This window comes from Calliphora vicina, chromosome 5 (assembly GCF_958450345.1).
Source record: "Calliphora vicina chromosome 5, idCalVici1.1, whole genome shotgun sequence".
Taxonomy (NCBI): Eukaryota; Metazoa; Arthropoda; class Insecta; order Diptera; family Calliphoridae; genus Calliphora; species Calliphora vicina.
In genome coordinates, this window is record NC_088784.1 from 75,819,652 (window position 1) to 75,845,233 (window position 25,582).

General features: G+C 27.5%; 1 protein-coding gene across 4 annotated transcripts in view; it reads left to right on the forward strand.

Moving 5' to 3' along the window:
* The first annotated feature begins 214 nt into the window (after positions 1-214).
* Positions 215-25,582, forward strand: part of Dll (Distal-less) — a 95,105-nt gene continuing 69,737 nt past the window's right edge. For 2 of the 4 annotated variants that reach the window (XM_065513649.1, XM_065513648.1), the window contains exons 1-4: positions 215-538; positions 15,744-15,919; positions 21,741-21,854; positions 24,039-24,232. In XM_065513649.1, the coding sequence (XP_065369721.1) occupies positions 372-538; positions 15,744-15,919; positions 21,741-21,854; positions 24,039-24,232 (651 nt within the window). In that variant the 5' untranslated portion in view covers positions 215-371. The remainder of the gene's footprint in view (positions 539-15,743; positions 15,920-21,740; positions 21,855-24,038; positions 24,233-25,582) is intronic. The other 2 variants (XM_065513651.1, XM_065513650.1) reach the window with 1 other exon arrangement.

Below are 25,582 nucleotides of genomic sequence, written 5' to 3' on the forward strand. Positions count from 1 at the left end.
TGTAAAAAATTAAATTAATTATTTAAACAACAACTAAAAAAATACAAAAATTTATTTGATTTTTTTGCTTAAAATTACATACAACTAAAATAAAAAAGAAAATTAATTGCCAATAAACAAACAACAGCTAAAAATAAAACACGTGCATTTTCTTTTAAAAAAAATAAAAATTAAAAGTTTTAAAACCAAAAGTTTTAGTTGTATAGCAAAATTCAAAAACCCGCTGCGTTTGCGTTTCGATTTTGTGTGTTGTTGTGTCAAACAAAGCCTTCAAAATTTTAGATAAAGTGGCCTCAATAGGCGCCAACACGCTTAATTTCACTGATTTAGGGAGCCCCTACGAGGGGCCTCCCAGTACACCACAGTCCGGCATGGATGCACCCGATGCCCCACATACCCCTAAATATATGGACGGTGGTTCCACCACCAGCATAACACCGGGTGCCGGTTCGGGGGGAGGTGGCGCCAGCGGCCCCACCGGCGGTAATATACCGGGCAAATCGGCTTTCGTTGAGCTGCAACAGCATGCTGCCGCTGGGTAAGTTTGAAATTAGAGATTGTCTAAAGATTTATTTAGACTTAACAAAGTTGTTAATTGTTTTGGAAAAAGTCATACAATTTTTTTCGAGATTGTTTCACATTTTGGTGAATAACATTGTTTTCTTTTGAAACGATTTGGATGATTTTCAATAGCAATATGCTTAGGCCAATGATAAACATTTTTTTATAATCTTAAAAATTTTAAAAGGGATATTTAGGAGGTGAACTTGTTTTATACAGACATAGCTAAATGGTACTTTAATGAATATGAATACAGAGAAAACAGATTCTTGATAGCAACCAATCGAATGATTCTGCCTTAGTGAACGAATTTTACAGTTGTGGCTACAAAATTTTAGAAGGAATAATAAAAGTTTGAGTTGAGATTTTCAGTTGATAGAACCGAAAATGTCTATGTGTGCAACCGAATCATTCGATTGGCAATAAAATCGGTTGCTTCTACGAATCGGTTTTCTCTGTGTTAGAACAAACAAAAACCATAGAACAGAAACATTTTAAATTCTTTTGGTAAAATTCATACAAATTTGTTGGAGTTTGTTTCGGACTTTGGTCCATAAATTTTTTGTCTACATTGGTTTTGCTTAGAAATGCTTAGATATATCACAAACTTGATTATGAAATTTTATGGAAATCAATAGAAAGAACTCTTAAGATTTTATTAAAACAACATCGAATTAAAACCTACTGCAAAAATAAAACTTTTGCTGATGCATCTTATTAACTAATGGCGTTTTCTTTTCTAAGATAAATGAAGCCTTTATTCAGACTTTTACCTTTCTTTATGTTCTTTTCTTAAACAAAATTTAGTTCTTTTCAAATAATGTTGCCCTAAAACCCCGAAAATATGCAACATGTTACACCCTGAATTTTAGCAAAGGGTTAGAAAGGCTGCACTTTTCAAAAAGCTTTTCTTGTTATTGTTTTTGAAATTCGTTTGTGTTCTAGTTTTAGAATATTAAAAAGAGAGAAAACAGATTCGTGATAGCAACCGAATTGGTTGACAATCGAATGATTCTGCCTTGGTGACCAAATTTTATAGTTGTGGCTACAAAATTTTAGAAATGTTAACAAAATTATGGTTGTTTCAACCTAAAATTTTCTTTATCAACAGACTTTCTGTTGATAGAACCGATAAATTATATGTGTGCAACCGAATCATTCGATTGATAACAATAATATTCGGTTGCTATTACGAATCTGTTTTCTCTGTGTGATAAAGATTTTTGTTCTATTTGTGAGCTTTAATAAAGGGTGTCTCAGTAAGAATGCGCTTTTTTATTTTAAAATATAAAGGAGACATGTTCCGATTAAGTATGTAATACAATATCCGTCAAATCACACCCACAGCACAGGATATTATCCTCTCCTGACCCCTAGAAGTATTATTTTGGGAATATTCCATATTTAAAAACTGTGTTGTATAGTGAAGGTCACAGTTTTTCTATTTAAAAGAACAATTGTTTAAAATTTTAACGGAAGTTCAAATTTAAATGTTAATTTGAGCCTTCAGATAAAACTGTAGCTCAATTGAAAGTTTTTTCAGGATTCAGGCATATTTTTTTTTCTAATATTTGGTACTTTAAATCAGTTTTGTTTAGTTAAGGCTAAACAATTTTTTTTAAACTAAATTTTTTTTTGGAAAATTGATTAAAGAAGTCAAAATTGAGTTATCAATTTGGGCCTACAGATAAAAATGTAGCTCCATTGAAAAGTCTCTCAGACTTTAGATCAGAGTTTAGAGCTCTAATACGGGCAGGCATTTTTATTTAATTTCAAGCTTTATTATAAGTTGATAAACTCGATTTTTAAGCAAAATCTGAAATTTAATAACGCTAGAGTAAAGGAAACTTAAACACCTAAAACTACATTGAAAATGGAAAAAACCCGACCAATTGTAGTAGGATAAAAAAGAAAATATAAAATTTATTGTTGAGGTTTTGTCAAATATTTTATATTTTTACAAATTGTAATTATTATTCGATCTAAAGTTTTATTTGTATAATAACTTAAGCTCTCCTAAAACCTTTGTGAAAAGGTTTCCTGGTAATCACGTTTCATTTCACGATTTCATTGAATTTATTTAGACTATTTAAACTGGGAATAAAGCATGTTCAAAATGATTAAAACTGAACTAGTTCCGTCATGGGTTCACAAGGTCTTGGGTCTGATTTAATATGTCATCTTTAGACCCTCTGTGGCGAGTCCCTGAACTAATCAATGGAAATTTTTTCCGTTTTGGATATTATAACAGTGATCACGAAATTAGCTTAAACAGGCCATTCCGATCGAAAGTGGAATTAATTCCGTATTTTCTTTCGGAATGAGTTCACTTTCAGTTTTAAATTTTTAAACAGTTTCTGTACCAAAAACTTCACTTTTGTTTTAATATACAATAAAAACTCTGTCAACACGAAATCTGAAGAACCTAAAACGAAATTGATCGGAATTGAAACCATTCAGAACAAAATGTGTAACAGGCCTGAAAATTTATTGATTGAAATGTTGACATTTTAACTTTCAGGGATGTGTCCGCTTTTGACATGTTACGGTTCTAAGTATCCCAGATATATCCAAACATATTTCCAAAAATCTAGGTAGCCGTGATTTTTTGATCATATCTCAGCTATTTGTGAATGGATGTATGTATCTATATTGAAGCAAGATTTGAGTTCGGCGGATATTTATTTGAAGGCTTTGGAAAGAGGATTGCAACCAACATACGGACAGGCGGACTTCGTTATATCAACTTCCCTGTCTATAACTATAAAATAAGATGGAATAATGATCTGGCATAAAAATACCTTTTTTGGCCCAGCTCACCTAATTTCATGCATACAAATCATGCAAATAGTAATGGATATAAAACAAATATTTGTATTCTACTTATAGAATATTTCAAGTATATTTATATATATTATATGTATGTACCTCGAAAGGTTAGTTTTTCAAAAAAATTCAGTTTTTTCCCTTCCTTCTTTTTAGTTTCTGTTTTCTACATTTTATTTTTATTTTAAATATTTCATAAATTCGTGCAACTTTAAAAGTTTCTGAATTAAATAAATTTCCTCAATTCATATCATACATTTCCGTCATATTGAAAAAATAAAATTAATTATTGCATACAACACAAAACACTAAATGCGAAGTGAGCGGCTTTAAAAGAGATTGCTAATGATGAAAAATAAAAAAAAATATTTTTGTCTTTGGGCTTTGTCGTCTTTTCTTTTATTTTTCCGTTGAAAAACAAGTTATAGTTTTGCATGTTTGTTAGATGTTCCATAAACTTATGCCGGTCTTTCTAGATTTTATCGGGTTTAAAATAGGATAGAAGCAGTGGCAAATCCCGATCGAGACGGAAGAACTATGTAACAAAGTAGTAGATCGTTCTGCTAAGAATGAAAATTTCAAATATAATATGATTTATTTACTCAAAATTTACCATAAACAATTTTTTATTCAAAATTCTTAGCTCGTAATTTGACACTCAAGTGTAAATGTTTGCTAAAAGTGTAATAAACTAAAGCAACCGGCATATTTGTTAAAAAGTTTTTATATGAATCATAAATATGTTGGAATTTCATATTTTGTTTTACTTTATTATTGAAATATATTAAAAGCTTCCGCTAAAACAAGAATGTGACTGAAAACAATTTAAATAAAAATATTTTTGGAATTTGAATGGTTCTTAATAAAGATTTAATTTCAAGCAAACCAATTCTATTTTTCAAATGCTTGTTTAAATTGTAGTACGCTTCCAAAGCAGCATAGCTATTGGGTAAAATAAACCAGGATGTCATAGGCTATCAGTAAATTGAAGTGCTCCAGGGTTATAATATTACCAATAAATTTGCTATTTTTTACTATTCCCTATTCTATTTGGAATATGAGAAAAAAATGGTTTCAGAAACATTCGAAATTTAGGCTATTTGGGTTTCTTTTTTTTACCTTTTTCGACCTTTTTACATATCGCAGTGTATTTACGAATATAGTCTAAAAATGTTGCATAAGGAGAGATTAAACTGTTTCTTAAGCAGACAATGTCCGGATATTCAGTGTTTAAAACTTCTTCGTTTCTTGGCACATCAAAAACGAGGGTCTGCCACTTTGTCATTAGCTGCCAAAATCAGAACTTTGTGTGCGTCTTTACATCAATTTAATGTTTGTGTATTTTTCGATTCAGAATTATTTTCTGAATCGATTGAACAATGTCCGTCGGTCTATCTGTTCATGTGAGGACTTCTTGCATCGAAATACCTTGAGCAATTGATTTATTTAGGAAAACGGTGGTGTAAAAATAAGTTATTGGCTGCATTATACGCCAGAGGCCGCATCAATTCAAACTTGTGTAAAGCATTCGTTTTATAATCACTTCCTTAGTTGATTTTACGATGTCCTTCGGTCTGTCTGTCCATGTAAAACAGATTGCAATAGAATTTTGTATTTAATCCCCTTTTACGTAGACCGAGACCTCTTAATTTAGTTTTGATAAGCGGGGTAAAAATAATCAATTCAAAGTTTTGTAGACCATTCAACGCCTAATCACAACCTGAGTTGATTGAACGTGGTCCTTCGGTCTGTATATGTAAAATTTTGAAGCAGCTTTCTTAGCTTCTTCAGACATCAGTAAAAATAGGCCATTTGGCTTTTAATTGCGGAAAAGACGTCAGGATTATACGATCAATTCAATGTTTCCACTGTACAAATAGTTACTTGAGTTAGTTAGCAGAGCTGGAAGATATCATAATGTAGGCGATTGCCCTTACCTTTCTTCAAACATCAAATTTGCTTCTTCAAATTACAAATTAAAAACTGAACTGCAAATTTGGTTTTTAATTGCGGATACGATGTCAGGATTATACTCAGACCTCACAGAAATTCATTGTTTTCAGTACTCAAATAGTCAGATATTTTATCCGAGCTGGAAGACAAAATATCGACTGGTATTTAAGGGCACATGAACTACGATTGAAGATAAAATTCGACTGTAAAAAGAACTACGACGAAATCTGTTTAAAACATCTAGGATTGAAGATAAAATTAAACTTTAAAGCTGAAATTGGGCTTTGAAAACAACTCTGATCCAAAATTGAACTTTTAAAATGACTACGATTGAAGCTGAAATTGAACTTTGAAAAGAACTATGATTGAATTTAAGAAAAGAACAACGATAGAAGCTGAAATTGATTAAATCCAAAATTGAAGTTTCAAAAGAACTACAATTGAAGCGGAAATTGATTGAATCTAAAATTGGACTCTAAAAAGAATTAAAGTTGAAGCTGAAATTGATTGAATCCAAAATTGGTGTTTAAAAAGAACAACGATAGAAGCTAAAATTGATTGAATCCAAAATAGGACATTCAACAGAACTACAATTGAAGCGGAAATTGATTGAATCCAAAATTGGACTTTAAAAAGAACTACAATTGAAGCTGAAAATTTTTGAATCCAGAATTGGACTTTTAAAAGAACTACGATTGAAGCTTAAATTGATCTATGGAAGGACCTACGATTGAAGCTGAAATTTGACTCTAAAAAGAACTGATTGAATCCAAAATTGAACTTTTAAAAGAACTACGATTGAAGCTGAAATTGGAATTTGAAAGGAACTAGGATTGAATCCAAAAATAGACTTTAAAATAACTAAGATTGGAGTTGAAATGGGACTATGGATGGACCTATGATCGAAGTTGAAATTGAAGCTAAAATGGGACTTTAAAAATAACTTCGATTGAAGCCCAAATTTTAATTTAACTGGAACTGCAATTATAGGGATTTGAAAGAGCTATAATTGAAAGCTATAATTAGATTTTGAAAAGAACTACGATTAAAGCCAAAATTAGACTTTGAAAGGAACTACGATTGAAGCTAAAATGGGACTTTAAAAAGAACTTCAATTGAAGCTAAAATTGGACTTTGAAATGAACTACGATTGAAGCTAAAATTGGAATTTTATAGGAACTACGATTAAACCTAAAATTTATTTTAAAAGGAACTACGATTGAAGCTAAAATTCGACTTTGAAAGGAACTACAATTGAAACACAAAATTTGACTTTGAAATGAACTACAATTTAAGTAATTTGACTTTGAAAGGAACTACGAGTAAAGCTAAATTTGGATTTTAAAAAGAACTACGATTAGTGCTCAATTAGGGCTTTGAAAGGAGCTACGATTATAGCTAAATTAGACCGTTAAACCCAACAGCGATTAAAGCTAAAATTGACTTTAAGAAGAACTACAATTGAAGCCAAAATTAAACTGTGAAAGGAACTAAAATAGAAACTAAAATTGGTCCTTAAAAACAACTACGATCGAATTACAAAGTGGCTAATAACTGATGCCATCACCTTGAAATTTGTTGAGCACATCAGGGGGTCGATTCTAGTTCTGTGAAACGGTGAAATGAAAAGTTTTTTTCATATTTTCATAGAGTTTCTGATTCTCGTTTAGTGAAAAAATGATAAATAAATTCAAATGTTTTCATATGAAAAGAAAAAGTTGAATAAAACAAATTGAAGAACGGGAATCGCAATTTGTGTAATTGTGAAATGATAATATGAAAAGTTCTTATGAAAACGAAAATGAAAAGTTTTTTTCATTTCACCGTTTCACAGAACCAGAATCGACCCCCAGTAATGCAGAATTATGTAGATTCGTTATTGAATATTCAATGAAATTCATTGCTTCTTAATTCCGTCTACTACCAAACTTAGTTCTCAGGTGAATTACACTTGAATTTATTTAGATTCATATATTTCGTTAGAATCATAAAAATTTCCCATAAAATTTTGTATTACAAATGAGGGCGTATTTAGGGAGAGGGAGTAAGGCTTTTATTCATCATTATTATTATTATTAGAGTTAATTTTTTACAATATTCTGTTAGATTTGTCATAAACATGCTGTTTGTTTTACATACAAAAATAATTTTATATAGAATTTTTAAACTTTTTTTTTTGTTTTTTATTTATTTTTGCTGCATCAATCATAAAAAGTAGCAGCAAAAAAAAAAGAGCTATAAAATAGTTTTAGAGGCATTTTGTTGTTGGTTTTATTGTAACAAAAATTCTGCATGCAATTTAAACATTTCACATTTATTATAGTTATTTTTATTATTTTGTATATACAAGTTTTTTTTTTTGTTATTCAAACATTCAGTGAACAACTTTTGTCAAGAGTAAAATGTTGACTCAATTTTTTTTTGTAAAGGTCTATTCAATAGTGCCCACAGTATAAGTATAAGTGTGAGTGTGTGTTTGTGTAATTGTAGAGTGTGTAGTAGTGAGTGTCACCATATTTTTCATAGTGACTTATTGGTATAATTTTTATATGTCTGTCTTTACTGTCAACTGACATGACTGACAGTTTTCTGTTTTTGCAGTAAAAGTTGCTAACAAAAAACTAAAAAAAAAAAATTGAAAGAAACATGAAACATTTTACACTTTTACTATTTCATTTGAAGACGTCTAAAATTGTCTATTCATTTCTTAAATGATTTCTATAATAAAGTCATGGTAGCTGCAGTTAAAGCTGTTGGTTTTTTTTGTGTATTTATGGCCTTTGAAGAGGAGGATAATAAGGAAAAGTGTTATAAATTTTTTTAGTTTAAACTTTTTTTTTTTTTGCTAAAAATGGTTAAATTATGACAAGTTGATGATTATCATTTAGTAGAGTTTTTCTGTTTTTTTGGATTCTGAATAGTTTTTTCTTTTGTTTGTTTAGATTTTGTAAAGCAAGTTCCTTTAGATGGGTAGGAATTTTCTAGTTTAAATATAATTAATGAATAGTTTTCATCCGTTTAAGTAAAATAATTTGTTTAATTTACTTTGGAGTTACAAATTAAAATGCCTTAAATGTTTATTAAGTTTTTGTTTGTTAGTTTTGCTACTTTTTTTTGTATTAAAATTTAGTAATTTAAAGAGATGTTACTAAATAAAAATATATTTTTTTTAAATTAAATTTTTTTTCAAAATATTCATCTAAAACAAGCTTAAGGAATAACTTCATGGTTTAGATATCTATGAATGTTTTTAAATAATGAAATTTGCCACTTATTACATTTGCGACTTTTCTTACAGACCGTCCTTCCGTCTGTCTGTCCATGTTAACATTTGGTTCGCATTCCGCTTATGGACTTTTTGATTAAAAAATCCTTGATTTGTTAATTTATTTTTGCTAAACGCCTTAAAAATCATATTATACTGTAAACATCACATCTATTCAAATTTTTGTAAAGCAATCGATTCAGAATCACTTCATTAATCGATCAGACCATGTCCTTCCGTCTGTCTGTCCATGTAAACTTTTGCAGCACGTTCCCCTTATGTACTTCTTGCTTAAAAAATTATTGATATGTTAATTTATTTCTGCTAAACGTTTTAAAAACTACATTATACGGCAAACGTGACATCTATTCAATTTGTTGTATAGCAATGGACTCAGAATCACTTACAGAGTCTATTTAACGTTGTCCCTCCTTCTGTCTGTCCATTTGGTACACATTCTCCTTATGGACTTTTTGGTTCAAAAATCCATGATTGGTTAATTTATATTAACTAAACGCCTTAAAAATCATATTATACGGCAAACGTCACATCTATTAAAATTCTTGTATAGCAATGGACTCAGAATCATTTCCTAAGTTGATTTAACGTTGTCCCTCCTTCTGTCTGTCCATGTAAAGTTTGAAATCAATTTTGTTATGGTCTTTAAATCATTCATCAGTTAATTTAAACGTTTTAAAAATTACATTATATGGCAAACGTCATGACGCGGTATGACGGTATGACGCGTCATACCTATTCAAATTTGTGTATACCAATCGACTTAGAATCCATTCCACAGTCGTATAAACCATGTCCTTCCGTCTGTCTGTCCAGGTAAACATTTGGTTCACATTCCCCTTATGGACTTCTTGCTTCAAAAATCCTTAATCTGTTAATTTATTTTGGCTAAACGCTTTAAAAATTACATTGTACACCAAACGTCATATCTGTTAAACTTTTTGTATATCAATCTACTCAGAATCACTTCCACAGTCGTTCAAACCATGTCCATCATTCTGTCTGTCCATGACATTGAAATCAATGAATGGAAAAAATTGAACTGTTAATTTATTTTTGAAGGGATGTTTACGGGTCTATACGAGAGACCACATCAATTCAATATTCTGTACAGCATTCAACTTAGAATTACTTTCTAAATCGATTGAACGATATCCTTCGGTCTGTCTGTCTAGTTAAACATTTGGTTCACATTCCCCTATAAACTTCTTGCATCAAAAATCCTTGATCTGTTAATTTATTTCAGATAAAAGCTTTAGAAATTACATTATACGCTCAAAAAGATATCTATTAAAATTTCTGTATACCAATTGTCTCCGAATCACTTCCTTAGTCGATTAAACCATGTCCTTCGGTCTGTCCGTCCATGTCTTTGAAACCAATGAAATCAAATGAATTCCTTTTATGGTTGTTTTGAATCTAAAAAACTTAAGTTGCTAATATATTTCTTAGGGGATATTTACGGGTATATACTAGACCCAACATCGATTTAATATTCTGTACATTCGATTTAGAATTACTTTCTTTGTCGATTGAATAATGTCCTTCAGTCTGTCTGGCCATGTAAACCATTGCAATGAATTTGGTATTCGTCCTTTTTTATTTAAACCTAGACCTCTTAATTTATTTTTCAATAAGCGAGAAATTTACCACTGTTGACACATCAATTCAAACTTTTGTATATCCTTCGACTCGGTAACACTTTCTGAGTCTATTGAATGACGTCCTTCAGTCTGTCTGTACATGTAAACTATAGCAATTGAATTTGGTTCTTCTCCCTCTTTTATTTAGATCTAGACCTCTTAATTTATTTTTCGATAAGTGTGTCCCCTGTGGACACATCAGTTCAAACTTGTGTAAGCGTTTCGACTCGGAATCACTTTCTGAGTTGATTGAACGATGTCCGTCGGTCTGTATGTCCACTTCTGCTTTTAGCATTTTAAAATTTATCCGTATTGCAGGAAACAAAAAGGCTAGATTTGTTTATTTATTTTTGGCAAACGTGATAGAAATTAGGACTGTATCCTGGGCAACACATCATTTTAATGTTTAGTATACCATTTGAATCGTAATATCTTGACATAGTCGTTTTTAACTTATCCGTCCGTATGTCTGTCCGTGGTAATTTTGTTACAATTTAAGCCCATTGCATTTTAAAATTTATCCGTAATATAGAAAACTAAAAGGCTAGACATGGTTAATTATTTTTGGCAAACGGGATAGAAATTAGGACTGTAAGCTGGACAAGACTTCAGTTCAATGTTTTGTTAACCATTTAAATCTAATATCTCAACTTCGTCGTTTTTAACATATCTGTCCGTCTGTCTGTCCGTGCTAACTTTGTTACAATTTTGTTGGCTCTCAAAACAAAATTTAAGCGCAATGGACATAGTGTGGACTGGAAAATATACAATAAATTAAACTCAAGAACATAAGTAGCAACAGAATTTATTAAAATTTGCTTATATTTTCTGCCCCGCAATCTTCAGTTTTTACAATATCTCTTGTAAATAGCTCACAATTAAAGAGGAATATGATTCAGGATTAAATTTGTAGTTAAAAATAACATCTACGAAGTCATTCAATCATTAGATATCAAGCATAGCTTTTAATGCAGTGCATAAGAAGCAAAAACGAACAACTCCTGAATACATGAAAAGAGTTTTCTGTAATTTGTTGTAGTTTTTTAGAAGTTCCCTTTATTTTTTAAACTATTACTAAATTATTTCTATGTAGTTCGTTAATAATGTTTGAATTTGTTTACAAACAAACAAAAAAACGCCATATTTTCTGTAACATGTATTTTTATTTCAATAAAGTTTTTCGCACTAACGCACATTTTGCGGTTTTTGAAAACAAACATGAACGAAACATGTGCGGTTGGAAAAATATGGCGTGTTTGGAAAACTAAAAAAAAGCATATGGTTGCTATATATAGTAAAAGGTACATAAAATATATATAAATACATATGGATTTCAAATAAAATCTTAGGCAACACACACACTTAAGCTCTAACATGGAGAGCCTACGTATGTGAATGTGAATGCGTATGTATTTGTGGTTAACCACTTCCGTTTCCGTGTTTAACTAACAACAACATCAGCAGCCAACAAGAAACATAACAGTTGTGGTCAATAAACAGCAACAAAAAAGACAAACATTCAGTTTTTTTTATTATTATTAATTTTTAAATAAATTTTCCAATAACATTTTGAGAATAAAACTAACACCTACCATTTGTTATTTGTATTTATTATAACAAAAAGAAGGACTGTTTTTCAATCAAACAGGATATTATTAAATATTTATAAATATTATACCTTATTTTGTTATCAATGCGAGGTTTTTTTTTGTGTTTTTTTCTAGTGTTAAAAAAATATTTTATATAACACTTGTTATGTTAATTATTTAAGTATTAAATTATTTATATAAAATTTTATGATTGTTTCTATTTAGTGTGAGAATTTTGGAGAAAACAAACAAATGGTTTTTCTATTATTAAACAAAATATGTATATTAAAGATTGTTTAAACAATTGATGTAACAAAATAATACGTAAAGCTAAAAACAATGAATTCCAAATTTGGTTCCCCCAAATTTGTATCAAAACTCCCCTCCTCGCCTTGTTTTAATACATTAAAAAAATTTGATTATTTGTCAAATTTGAAAGGGTTTGCTTTTTTAATCCATGGCATGTAATTGTAGCCTTTTTTTCAATTCATTTAATGTTTACTAAATTTTTGACAATTTAAAACAATTTAACTTGGACATTTTCGTTTGGTGTCATTTTCATAGAGAAATACAAACAAATTTTTGTGGGCTGATTTTCTTGATTTTAAATAGCAAACGAACCTTGACTATAGCGGATATATTGATGTATGAATCATGTTTGTAAGTTATTTTGGGGCTACGGAAAGTTGATTTCAACATACAGGCGGAGTTAGGTATTTGAAAGCAGAGTTTCACTCATAGTGAAGGGTATACAAATCACAGATACGAGTGTTGTTTTTATTTTCACAATCACCCCTATCGTGAAAAATATGTGAAATTTATATTCCCATGAAATATCCATTTCCCTCGAAGGGAAAATTGCTATCGTGATATTCCCCTAAACTTTTCATTCACAATAGTTGATTTTGTTCGTAACAGCTGTTTATTGTTTACAAAATTGCATCTAAAAATTTCACAACATGGAGAATTTTTTCACGTGAACAAAGTTTATGACAACTGAGTTAGGTGTTCGAAAGCAGAGTTTAAAATTTTTCGTATAATTTATTAAACTTTAAAGTCCTATGAGTTCATAATTATGTTTGAAATTAACATTATTTGAATCGATATTCTACAAGTTTTATTTATTACTAATAAAACCAATATTCATTAACTTAAATGGGTTAAAGATTGGCAAAATTCTCAAAGTAGGGAATCGGAAATGGAATGAAAAAAAATAATTTTTTTAACAGAAATGATAAATTTAAAAAAATATTGTATATTTATAAATATTGTATATAGGGGGCTGTTCAAAAATTTTTAAATTTATTTAATTTTTATTTTTTTTTATTATTATTACAGATTCCAAATAGAATTTAAATAAAATGTTAATTAGGATTTTCATTGTTTTTGAAAAAGTCATCAAAATTACATAATATTTGAATGTATTTTCTTTTAGAAAAAGTGCCACAACTTTGTTATTTAATAAATAATTTAATTCAAATATAGCTTATTTTATTCAAAACAAATCCGGCATTCAAAAATTGTTTTGAAATTTTAATAATTTCAAACAAAATCTTTTAATTAATTAATGCCAAAGTTCAACATTTTTGAAATAAAATTAATAAAATAAAAATTTGTTTATAATAAAAATTAATTGCTCAAGTTTATAATTAAAAATTTTAAAGCTATAAGGATTTTCTTCGCAAAACTTTTTTAATAATTAAAACCCTATTAAAAAAAATAAGTTCGCGCAGTCACAAAAATATATATTCCGGTACTAACTCCAGTTATTTCTTAAGTTACAAAATAGGCGATAAAGTTTTCAACCAGCTCTGTAATCCAAACTGGTTGAAATTGTAGTTCATGTAGTCCCATAAAATATATTTTGCTTATTAGAAAAGCTGTTTAGACAAAACTGGGCTTCACACTGAATGGAATTTCTCCATGAAATCCAAGATTTTTATAAATTAAATGAATTTTATTCTGGCTTAAATTCAGTGTTTTATTGTAGTTATGTCAAGAATACATTGGAAATGTAATTACTAAATACACTAAGCTGAGTGTAAGTTATATTCTGGACCTCTACATCCATCTTCAGCACTCTTCGGACGAGCCTTAATTGGCTTTTCACGATAGAAATTATATTTTTTTCTTATAAATTAGAAAACCTTTTTTAAAACAAACTGCGAAGCGTTTTGATTGTCTGCAGAAACACCCAGAGTCTCTGGCAGGAATCGAACCCGCAACCCTTGGATTGATAGTCCAGCACGTTATCATCTAGTTTATCGGGGCACCCTAATATGTTTTTAAAGGTCAGCAGTATAAAATTGGCTGGCGGCGGCTGACTCCAAAAATGGTCGGCGAAGGCTCAAAGCCGGCTGTCAGCCGACTAAAGAATAACTACTCAAATTCTAAATAACTAAAAATTTTAAAAGTGAAATTCCGAAAATTTTATGAAATTACTATTGAACTTTTTTCAAAACGGAGGCTATTTTGAAGACGACTTAAGCCGAACCAATATTGGGCGGCGGCGCGGCTTTTACAATTTATCGGCGGCTTGGCTCAGACGGCTTACAGCCGTTCGGCGCAGGTCTCTGGTCGGCACTAGTTGTAAAACAATCCAAGATAATTTCGCAACTGAATATTTTCAAAGTTTCTTATTGACATCAGGTTCTTTCAAAGGTTCAAAAAAGAGCAAGTGGGGATCTGAAATTTCAAATTGACTAACTTACAACTGTGTTGATTTTACAGATATTTGTTTGGTATATTTTTCCATACAAACAAATTTGTACATTACAGTAATCAGCCCAGTAAAACCAGTAAAACCGTGGTGTGTTTCTTTAAAATTGTTTCCATAAATATAAATTCAGTTTTATAAAGACATATTCCATCCAGGTTTTGTCCGAATATTTAAGCAAAATTCTTAATATTGCTGAAATTAAACAATAGCAATTTTAAGTCGATAACTTACCGGGTAATGCATCCAGTAACGTGTCTTTATAATCCTTTATCTTGAGAAACAAAAGCTGTTATTAATTAAAATCAATAAAGGTATTTTAGCAGGATTAATTTAATACTCTATTGAATAAACTTTAAAGCTTCTGCTTACCAGGTAATGAACCCAATAAGGCATCTTTATTACACAGTAATCAATTAGACAGTAAACTAAGCTTATTATTAATTAAAATTAATGCAGATTGATTTAAATAAGCTGTGTTTCATAATATTTTAGCTAGATTGATTTAATACTCTATTAAACGAACTTAAATGCTTAAGATTACCGGGTAATGTGCAATGTATGGCGTGCTTATTACCCTTAAACTTAAAGACAATAACCTGGACCTGGACGCTTGTCTTCATTAGAGGAGCCGCAGAACATAAGGTACTATTTCAAATTTTTTTAGAAATTGATTTTTTTGGTATTTTTATAATATTTGGGTTGAAATCTTCTAAAAAAATCAATTTTCCAAAATTTTTAAATTTTCATAAAAGTACATTTTGTTTTGCGGCTCCTCATTAGTATTCTTTAGGTAATGTTTTGCAAAGAAATTTGTTATTATTAAAAATCAATTTTTATTAAACATTTTTCCTATGATTTGATTTGTTAACCTCCAATGCTTATATTTACTGGGTTGTGTAGTTTTATTTTATTTTTTTGTTTCTTTTGTTTTAGTTAAATTTTGCTGTTGTTCATACATAAATAACTACAAATATATTTTGCAATAAAAAAAAACATTTAAACACGCAAACATTTTTTTTCATTTTCAGTTTTCTATACATTTGTCGGTATAATTTATTTATTTTTCAAAATATTTCACATTTGTTTAACATTTTAAAATAATTTTTTGTTTTAAAATATTTGTATTAAATCTTGTTTTCTATTTTCTTTCTTTCTTTTTAATGTTGCAGTTACGGCGGCATACGCAGCAGTTATCAACATTTTGCACCACAAGGTGGTCAAGATTCTGGTTTTCCCAGTCCACGCAGTGCTTTAGGTTATCCATTCCCGCCCATGCATCAAAATACCTATTCAGGTTATCATTTAGGCAGTTATGCGCCGCCCTGTGCAAGTCCACCAAAGGATGGTAAGTGTTTCTTGATTTTATATAGTTTTTACTTTAAATAAATTTGAAAGTATGGATAATGGGGAGGGGTTTTGAAATACAAAAATGAAAGCGATAGCGACTAAAAACTTTTAAATTTAATTATAAGGCATGTCAAAAAGTCTTGGATACAAATGTCCAAGATTTAGGTGTCTCTTAAAATGCTTCCTATAACTGTTTTAAATGTTCTTTTACATATTTTTTTATATTTTTAGAATGTTTTTTTTTTAATGTTAAGCTATTAATCAATATTTCTTTTAAATATTATTCATGACATGTTTTTGTTTTAGATTCTTATCTTATTAAAAGGACCTTAAATATGTCATTAAGGTTTATGATTGATTAGAATATTTATGTATATAAATAATCATAAACTGAAAACAAATATTCTAAACAATTCAATCTTCTTCAATTTAATTAAGCAACAAACTATGACCTTTTATCCCACAAACTCCGGTAAAATAATATTCATTTTGAGCATTTTTATCACCCTCATATTTTTTATACATACTTTGGTCAAGTATCAGTTTATACAAAATCTTAGATATTTTTCTGTTTTTTTCTCTACATTCATTGAATTAAATAATCATTTGAGAAATATAAACATTTCTACAGCTCCTACTACACTTAAAGCTCACTAAAGCACAAACTCAACCACTTAAGAAAGAAGCTTCACAGTTTCAGCAAGTGTTTAAAGGTAGACAATGACAAACAGCCAAAGACATACAGACAGACAGACGGACTCACTGAAAGACAGACACCAAGAGGTTTTTGAGCTACATATGTATACAAATTTCAAAAAAGATCTTTTATTCCTTATACTTCTTTTTTTTCTGAAACACAATTGAAATATATTCGTTTAACAAATATCGCATACAAATGTGTATTAGTTAAATGAATTTGTTTAACACGTACTTGTATGGTCCTCCATATAAGGAGTTTGGTTTTTTTCTTGAATAACCCATCAAAAAATGTAGCTAAAGCACGGAGATTTTAGAGGAGTAGATCAGCAGATCCAATTTAAAGCACAGTTTTAAACAAAATGTTGTTAAAATAGGTTCAAATAGAGGCAAATTGAAAAAAAAAATCAAAATGATTTATTCAAATTTTAAGCTTTAGTAAAGCTTTGAGATTTATTAAAGCTAGAGCCTTATTAAAGCTTTAAGCTTGATTAAGGCTTTGAGCTTTTTTTAAACTTTAGCTCTATTAAAGCTTTGAGCATTATTAAATTAAAGTTTTCTTAATACTTTGAGGATTATTAAAGCTTTGAGCTTTATTTAATGCATTGAGCTTTATTTACAGCATTCAGCTTTATTTAAAGCATTCAGATTTATTAATGCTTTAAACTTGATTTAAAGCTTTAAGCATTATTAAAGCTTTGAACTTTACAAAATCTTTAATCTTCATCAAAGATTTGAGCTTTTAAAGGCTTTGAGATTTATTAAAACATTGAGCTTTATTAAAGCTAAAGCTTTAATTAATCTATGAGGTCGGTTTTAAGCTTTAAAACTTTATTTAAGCTCTAAGCTTTATTAAATCCTTGAGCTTTTTTTTAAAGGTTAAGCTTTATTAAAGCTTTAAATTATATTTAAAGTTTTGAACTTTATTAAAGCTTTTAGCTTTATTATAGCTTTGAGCTTTATTAAAGCTTTTAGCTTTATTAAAACTTTGAGCTTTAGTAAAGCTTTGAGCTTTATTAAAGCTTTTAGATTTATTGAAGTATTAAGATTTATTAAAGATTTAAGCTTTATTAACGCTTTAAGCCTTAATAAAGCTTAAAGTTTTATCCAAAGCTTTTAGTTTTACTAAACTTTAGAGCATTAGCTTTGTTAAAGCTTTAGACTTTATTAAAGCTAAACTTCTTTAAATATTTGAGCTTCAATAAAGATTTAAGCTTAATTAAAGCTTTGAACTTTATTAATGCTTTAAACTTTATTGAAGCTTAAAGATTTATTAAACATTTAAGCTCCTTAAAGCTTTTAGTCTACAAAAGTTTCAAGATTTATTAAAGCTTCGAGTTTTAATCTTAAAGTTTTAAAAAAGGTAGTTTAATTAAGCTTTATAAAAGATTTAAGATTTATTACAGCTTTAAAGTTTAATAATGCTTGCAGTAAATTAAAAATGTTGAAACTAATTGAAGCTTTAAGCTGTTAAAAGCTTTAAACTTACCTTCAAGCTTCATTAAAGTCAAACAAAACAACAATTTTATATAAACCTACATTTCGCTGGGTTATTTCACAAAAAACTCTCTTAAAATCTGTATAAAAAAAACAATCGCAACCAAAAGAATCAAGAAGAATGAATTGTATTAAAAAACTTGACTTTCAATTGTATGAGTTTTTCTTAACTGGTGAGTGTGTGTGATTTATTATGGATTTTAAATGATTTTTATTGTGGCCAAATTCACACTTGTCTAGAGCTCTTGTAAATAGGGGGAAAAAACTGTTTTATCAAGGGTTCTTAACCAAACAAAACAACGATGATGACGACAAGAACAAGATAAAAAAGTGCTTCCTCATGATTTGAATTTATAACAGATTTAAGTGCAAGTTTTTTTTTTATCTGGCTGTTGTTTGTTTGTTTGTTGGTTTTTTTTATTGTATTCATTGATCTTTTAATTCTAAACACAAATTTTGTGTTTTAGTAATTGGTCTTTAACACAAAATACGGAAAATATGCCGCTCATTTGTGTTGACAACTCCCTGCTGTGTGGGATGTAGATGTCTTGTTAACCCTTATTTGGGAAAATAAAACAAACAAAACATTAAGGATAATCAGTAACAACAGCAAAGAGTTAAATAACTCTTAAAAAACTATTTCAATTTTATGTTTCTTGCATTCAACGATTAGCCTTACTACTCGTCGTAATTTTAAATATCTTATTTTTGACATCACAAATCTTACAAAAATCAAGTAGCGTTTTTAACAACTGACAAGTGTCGTTGTAAACATCATGTTTTCTATATATTAAACAAGCACACATTAAAAACGTAATAAATATTCAAATAAAAAAACACCTACAAAAAGTTTATGCATGAAAATAAATTCATTAATTCTCTATTGAAGTTTTAAATGTCATGTCATGTTTTGTGATTTTTTTTTATTACATTTAAAATTCCAAAATAAAATCTATAGAAATAAATTTTAAATCAGTGCAAAATTGTTTTTTTTTTTATTGTCAGATTTTTTTTCCAGACTAAAATTCAATTCAATTGAAATGCATAAAAAAAATTCGTTTCTATGCAATATAATAATAATAAAAAAATAAAACATTTGAATTTATTTTCAAGTACTTTGTACATCATCAAGGTTATAGCTGTGTATTTGTCAAGCATGTGAACCATCACATCTATAAACGGGAAAGATTTTTTTTATAATAGTTTTGGGTTTTTTTGTTATTTTTTTGCAAAATCTAAAACCACTGAAGCAGAAAGTTTTCGACACAAACAAAATTTAAAAAAGAAAAAAAAAACAGTAAATAAAAACATTTAATTATGTCATCATCGTCATAAGATGAGTAATGGAAATATGCAAAATAAGCTAGGTAAAGCTTAAAGCTTTAAAATCTTAATATTTAATAAATTAATTTCTAAATATTCCAATGCATTACAAACAAACATTGCAATGTTAAAACATCAAAAAGCTATAATGATAAATAAAATATAGATTTTGAAAAATTTCAATAATATTGATATTATAAAAAAATATACTTTTGTTCTTGGAAAAGCTTAATAGTAAAAGCTATACACTTTAATATGCTTTAAAGTTTATAAGAATTGCTGTAAATATCGTTTCTTTATCATTTATAGTATTTAACCAAACTTTTAACTATTCCAGCTTAAAGTTTTTAATTGAATTTAAGTTGTTACTTTCCTCCAAAAAAGCTTTGATAAAGGCTCTGAAGATGATTAATGGTTGTTCAGGAATTTTAAGACACTTTATTAAAGCTTTTTTGGCATTGTATTAAACGTTTGCCTATGTTTTATATTTTTGCTATGAAATATTAAAGTTTAGCTTAAAAGCTTTAAGCTCCACAAACATTTGATTCATAAAAACACCAAAGCATTAATCAAAGCTGTACTATATTGTTTTTAATATACAAATTAAGCTGCGTTAATCACCTAATAAGAAGCTAAATGTAACTGAAAAGCTTAAAACTCTAAGGAATGTTTACACAAAAAACATAGAAATATTAAAAGAATAGTGCGTTGAAGGTTTTAATCCATTAACACACTCTATATAGTATTAAAATAAATATTATACAAATATAAGCTTAAAGCTTTTAGGCGTTTTAATCATTTATATATTCTTTTAACTTATTTTTAACAATAAATATGTTAAAAATTAGTTAAAATCACAATTTTGTATAAATTTGCTATAAAATAGTCAAAAAGCTTAAAGTTTTATGGAATTTCTAACCAAAAAATAACAACAACATGAAAATAATTGTGTAATGAAAGCTTAAATTGATGTATACACACTCTGAGACTTTTTAACCACTTAAAACAACCTCGAGATTATTAAAAACAATGTAGAATTTTAAAAATAAGCTTAAATTGACTATAAGGTAGCTTATATAACGCTAAAAAGCTTAAAGCTCTAGGGAATTTTTAACAACAAAATAGCAAAAACATGAAATTAATTGTATTTAATTTCTTTTATACACAATTTAAAGTAATAACTAAAACCAAGCTTAAAGCTTTGACGCCTTTTAATCATTTAAAATATTTTGAAAGGTAAAAAAAAACTATATACCACTTTGTATTAATAAAAAACTTAAAGCTCTTAAGAATTAAAAAAAAAATTTAGAAACATTCCCTAACGAACGTTTAAATACACAATTTAGGTGATAAATATTAATATTGTTAAAGCTTAAAGCTCTTAAATTCTTTTAATCATTTGAAGCATGTTAAATGGGTAAAAACTCTCTAAAAGTCTTTTTTATTAGCTTGCAACAATTGATTAAATTAAAGATAACTTTTACAACTTAATTTATGAAAGCTTAAATATCTTAAAACTTTTTATTTGCGTATTTAAATTTAAGACATATAAATCTCCACTTCTACTTAAAGTTTTAATATAGTAAGCTTTTAGTATAAGCTTTAAATTTTATCAAAATAGTTTACCAAATACGTAAGCTTTTTATTGGAATTTAACGAATTACATTTACTTTAGTTTCAATAATATTTTTGACCAGGAAAGCTTTTAAAACTTACTTTCTATTAAATTAAATATTTTACTCATGAAATAAAATTTTTAAGACTTGATTAAAAAAAGCTTTTTAAAGTTAATTATTTATTACAGTTTAATTTAAAAAATTATAAATTTTTAATAAACTCAATATTTAAAATTGAACTTCTAATTCAAGAAAAGATTTTTTTAATACGAAAGCTTTTTATTGGAATTTATCGAATTACATTAATTTTAATTTCAATAATATTTTGACCAGGAAAGCTTTTTATAAACTTACTTTCTATTAAGTTAAACATTTTAAAATAAAATAAAATTTTTAAGACTTGATTAAATTTGTAATTTAAAAAAATATAAATTTCTATTGTAATAAACTCAAGATTTAAAGTTGAGCTTTTGAATACTTAAGTCCTGATTAAAAAAAAGCTTTTAAGTTTTTGTTTTTAAAGTTGGGTTGTAGTAGCTTTTACTAAATTAGTAGTTTGTTTTTATATATACATAAATATGATTTAATTTTTATTGCTGCATGCAATTTGCTTTAAAATTAAAAAAAACAAATTTTTTTTGAAAATACAATATTCAACAACAAACCACCCCTTTTTACAATTTCTAGATGAATCTCCATATAACAACCGAAAAGTTTCTAACTACAGCCCAACAGAATTTAGACTACAATTAGCGCAATATACAAAGAATGACTGGTCAAAATATACTAGAGATATAACGGGTATGTATTTTCTTTCTACAAAACAAACTAAAAATAAACCACAAATTTCTGAAATGAAAAAAAAGCTTTCTTGAAATAAAGAATAAAGTTTCAGGGGAATAATTTTAAAACGAAAAGTTTAAGCTAGATTTCCAAGTTGAAAATATAAAGCTTTTAAAGTGAGCTTTGAAGTTCCTACTAAAACTAGGGTTAAATAATGGTAATAGCTAAAGTATGTAGAACATTTTTAAATATTTGTTGCATTAATAAGTTCAATGGAATTATTTATTAATATTCTAAATTTAATTCAAACATTGAAACATTTGAACATTTGAACTTTGACCAAAAACCTACAAAAGCTCAATCTATGTAATTCTATACATTAGATAAATCTAAACTTTATTTACTCTATATTTTCAATATCATTTATAATTTATATTAAATACATACATTTAAATTGTAATAGACATATGTAAACTTATGTAAGTGTATGTGTAATATACATATACATACATATGTATGTGAATTGAGTGTCTGGTAGGTAATTGTAATTGCTGTAATTAAGTTTTCATTTGGCGTTGTAATTAATTGCAACCATTCTTTAGTTCTTTTTTTTTATATTTTGTTTTGGCTTCTATATGTAGAGGATCAAACATGTAGATATATAGTATATATACAGACAGTTATACATACCTTTGGATATATATGTATATAAATGTACGTATTTGGAGAAAAAATGTATGGTGTAAGGACTGGCTATGTAATTGTAATAGCAGACAAATGTTTTCATTTTCAATATAGTTTTTTTTAGATTTTTTCACGAATTTCTATAGTTAAAGCTTTAATTATTAATACTCAAAGTGCTAAATGAAAATTTTAGGTGATTTTTTTATTAAGGCTAGAAAACGTTAAAGCGTCAAGTTGATAAATTAGAAAATTTAAAGAATTTATCTTAAATTTTTTAAGCATGAATCTCAATAAAAGCTTTGAATTTAATTAAAATTTTGAGCTTAAACTAAGCTTTAAGCTAAATATAAGTTTTAGGCACAATTAAGCTTGAAGCCCAGTTAAAGCTTTCATCGTTTATAAAGTTAAGCTTTCATTTTAATTAAAGCTCTGAGTAAATTAAAGTAGTAGACTTAATTAAAACTTTAATCTTTAGGTTTAATTAAAGCTTTATGCTTATTGAAATCATTATCCTTAATTAAAACTTTAAGCTTAATTCAAAATTTAAGCTTAATGAAAGCTTTAAGCTTAATGAAAGCTTTAAGCTTAATGGAAGCTTTAAGCTTAATGAAAGCTTTAAGCTTAATGAAAGCTTTATGCTTAATGAAAGCTTTAAGCTTAATGAAAGCTTTAAGCTTAATGAAAGCTTTAAGCTTAATGACAGCTTTTAGCTTAATGAAATTTTAATTTAAGCTTTACTTTTATTAAAAGTTTAAATTTAGTTAGAATTTAAAAGCTTAATGAAAGCTTTAAGCTTAATGAAAGATTCATGTTGAAAGAAAGCTTTAGATTTAAAGAGAGCTTTAAGCCTTCATTAGCTCTAAGTTTAATTCAGTGATAGGTTTAAGTTTAGTAAAAGCTTTGAACTTAATTAAAGCTTCAATGTTAATTAAACGCTTTTCTCTAATCTTTACTGTTAAATATTTCAATCTTTGCTATTTTTGAATACATATTTTTAGGAAAACTTATGTCTTATAATGCCATTCTTTAGTTTAGAGGCCTTGTCGCCTGTCGCTTTCATTTCAAACAACAAAGCTTTTACACTCTAACCAGCTTTAAAGGTGGATGCTTTAGTTTCAAACTTAATTATTTACGAGTGTGTGTAAAAATGCAACACATAAAAATTGAATGTCAAGCTGACCAAGTAAAAATAGTCATAAATAATAAAAATGTTGTCGTTTTTTTTCTTTTCATTCTCAAAACTTAATTATAGTTTTGATAAATTTATACAACAGCAGCAAAAAAAAATAAGAAAAAAACTCAAAGAAAGATAAATAATTTACAAAGTGTTTTAGTAAGGGTAAAATAAAAAAAGCCGGTATATATTTAAAAACTAAAAAAAAAGCAAATGTTAGACTTGTAATTACGTTTTTTTTTACAAAAAAAAAACTAAAATACAGCTAGACACAAATGTTTTCTAGTTGTAAATTTTTCTTAAAATTGATTTATTTTTAATCTTTTCTCTCTCTGATTTTTTAGATTTTTCCATATCGGATAAATGCGAGGACTCTGGATTACGTGTGAATGGTAAAGGCAAGAAAATGCGTAAACCACGTACCATCTACAGTTCACTGCAGTTGCAGCAATTAAATCGTCGTTTCCAGCGTACACAATACTTGGCCTTGCCAGAACGTGCTGAATTAGCAGCGAGTCTGGGCTTAACACAAACCCAGGTTAGTATTTGCAAAAAAAAAAAAAAAAATATTTATAAATATGGTTCACAATTATTAATCCATAATTAATAAATAGAGAGATCAGCAATTAAAACTTTTAATATTTGAAATATTTAATAAATAATTTATTATTGTATTAATACAAAATACTACTCTTACGTTAATTAAAACTAAAGTTATGCAGTTCAAATCATTGTTACATTTTTAACTTTTTCTTACATATTTATGTAATAAAGTCAACCTTTTAAGAGATCTAGAAAAAGGGTATTGTGGATTACACAACAATGTGAAATATTTTATTTTAAATTTATATATGAAATACGTATTAATTAACATTTAATTGCTTTATACATTTCCATTAAATAGGATAGTTTTCTAGGAATTTGAAATGATCTGTTTGATAAGAAAAAATTTAGAAAATTTCATGAAAGTTTAAACTTTTTTAAAGGCTAGTCATTGAATTGGATTTTCATAAATTTCAATAATTTAGAAAGAAAATTAAATTAAACAATAAAAAATTTCATATAATTCTTTACTTAATTTACATTTCATTAAATAATGTAAAATTTGTCATTACAAATTTTATTAAAATTATTACATTGTTTACCTATACTTTACATCGTGTAAAAAGTTAAAATTTTTTACTAAAATATGAAATTTTTGTATGATTTTATTTGGTAGATTTCAATATCTTTATAATTCTTTGATATACATGGTGAAAATAATGTAAATTTGTGTTTGCCTTAAAGTAATATTAGTTTACTTCATGAATTTATAAGAAAATTTTAATTTTATTTCAATTGTTATATTATTTACCTATAATTTACATGGTGTAAACAATTGTATATTGTTTATACTATGTGAAATTTTTATCAATTTTAATGATTTTTAAGATTTTTAAGTTTGAAATTTTTTTACATGTAAACAATTAAAATTTCTTGTTATTATGAAACATTTTTTGCAATGGAAACTTTAGATTTTTTAGCTGATGTAAATTATATGATTTACATGGTGTAAATAATGTAAATTTGTATTTGACTTGATGTAATCTTTGTTTATTTCGTGATTTATACGAAAATTTGAATTTTATTTGAATTATTACATTGTTTACCTCTTATTTACATGATGTAAACAATATTTTTTATTTTTTGAAATTTTTATCAATTTCAATGATTTTTAGGGAAGGTTTTAAATTTTAATTTTTTTACACCATGTAAACTTTACAATTATGGGATTTACATGATGTAAACAATTAAAAATTCTTGTTATTATGAAACATTTTTTACAATGGAAACTTTAGATTTATTTACTCGATGTAAATAATATGATTTATATGGTGTAAATAATGTA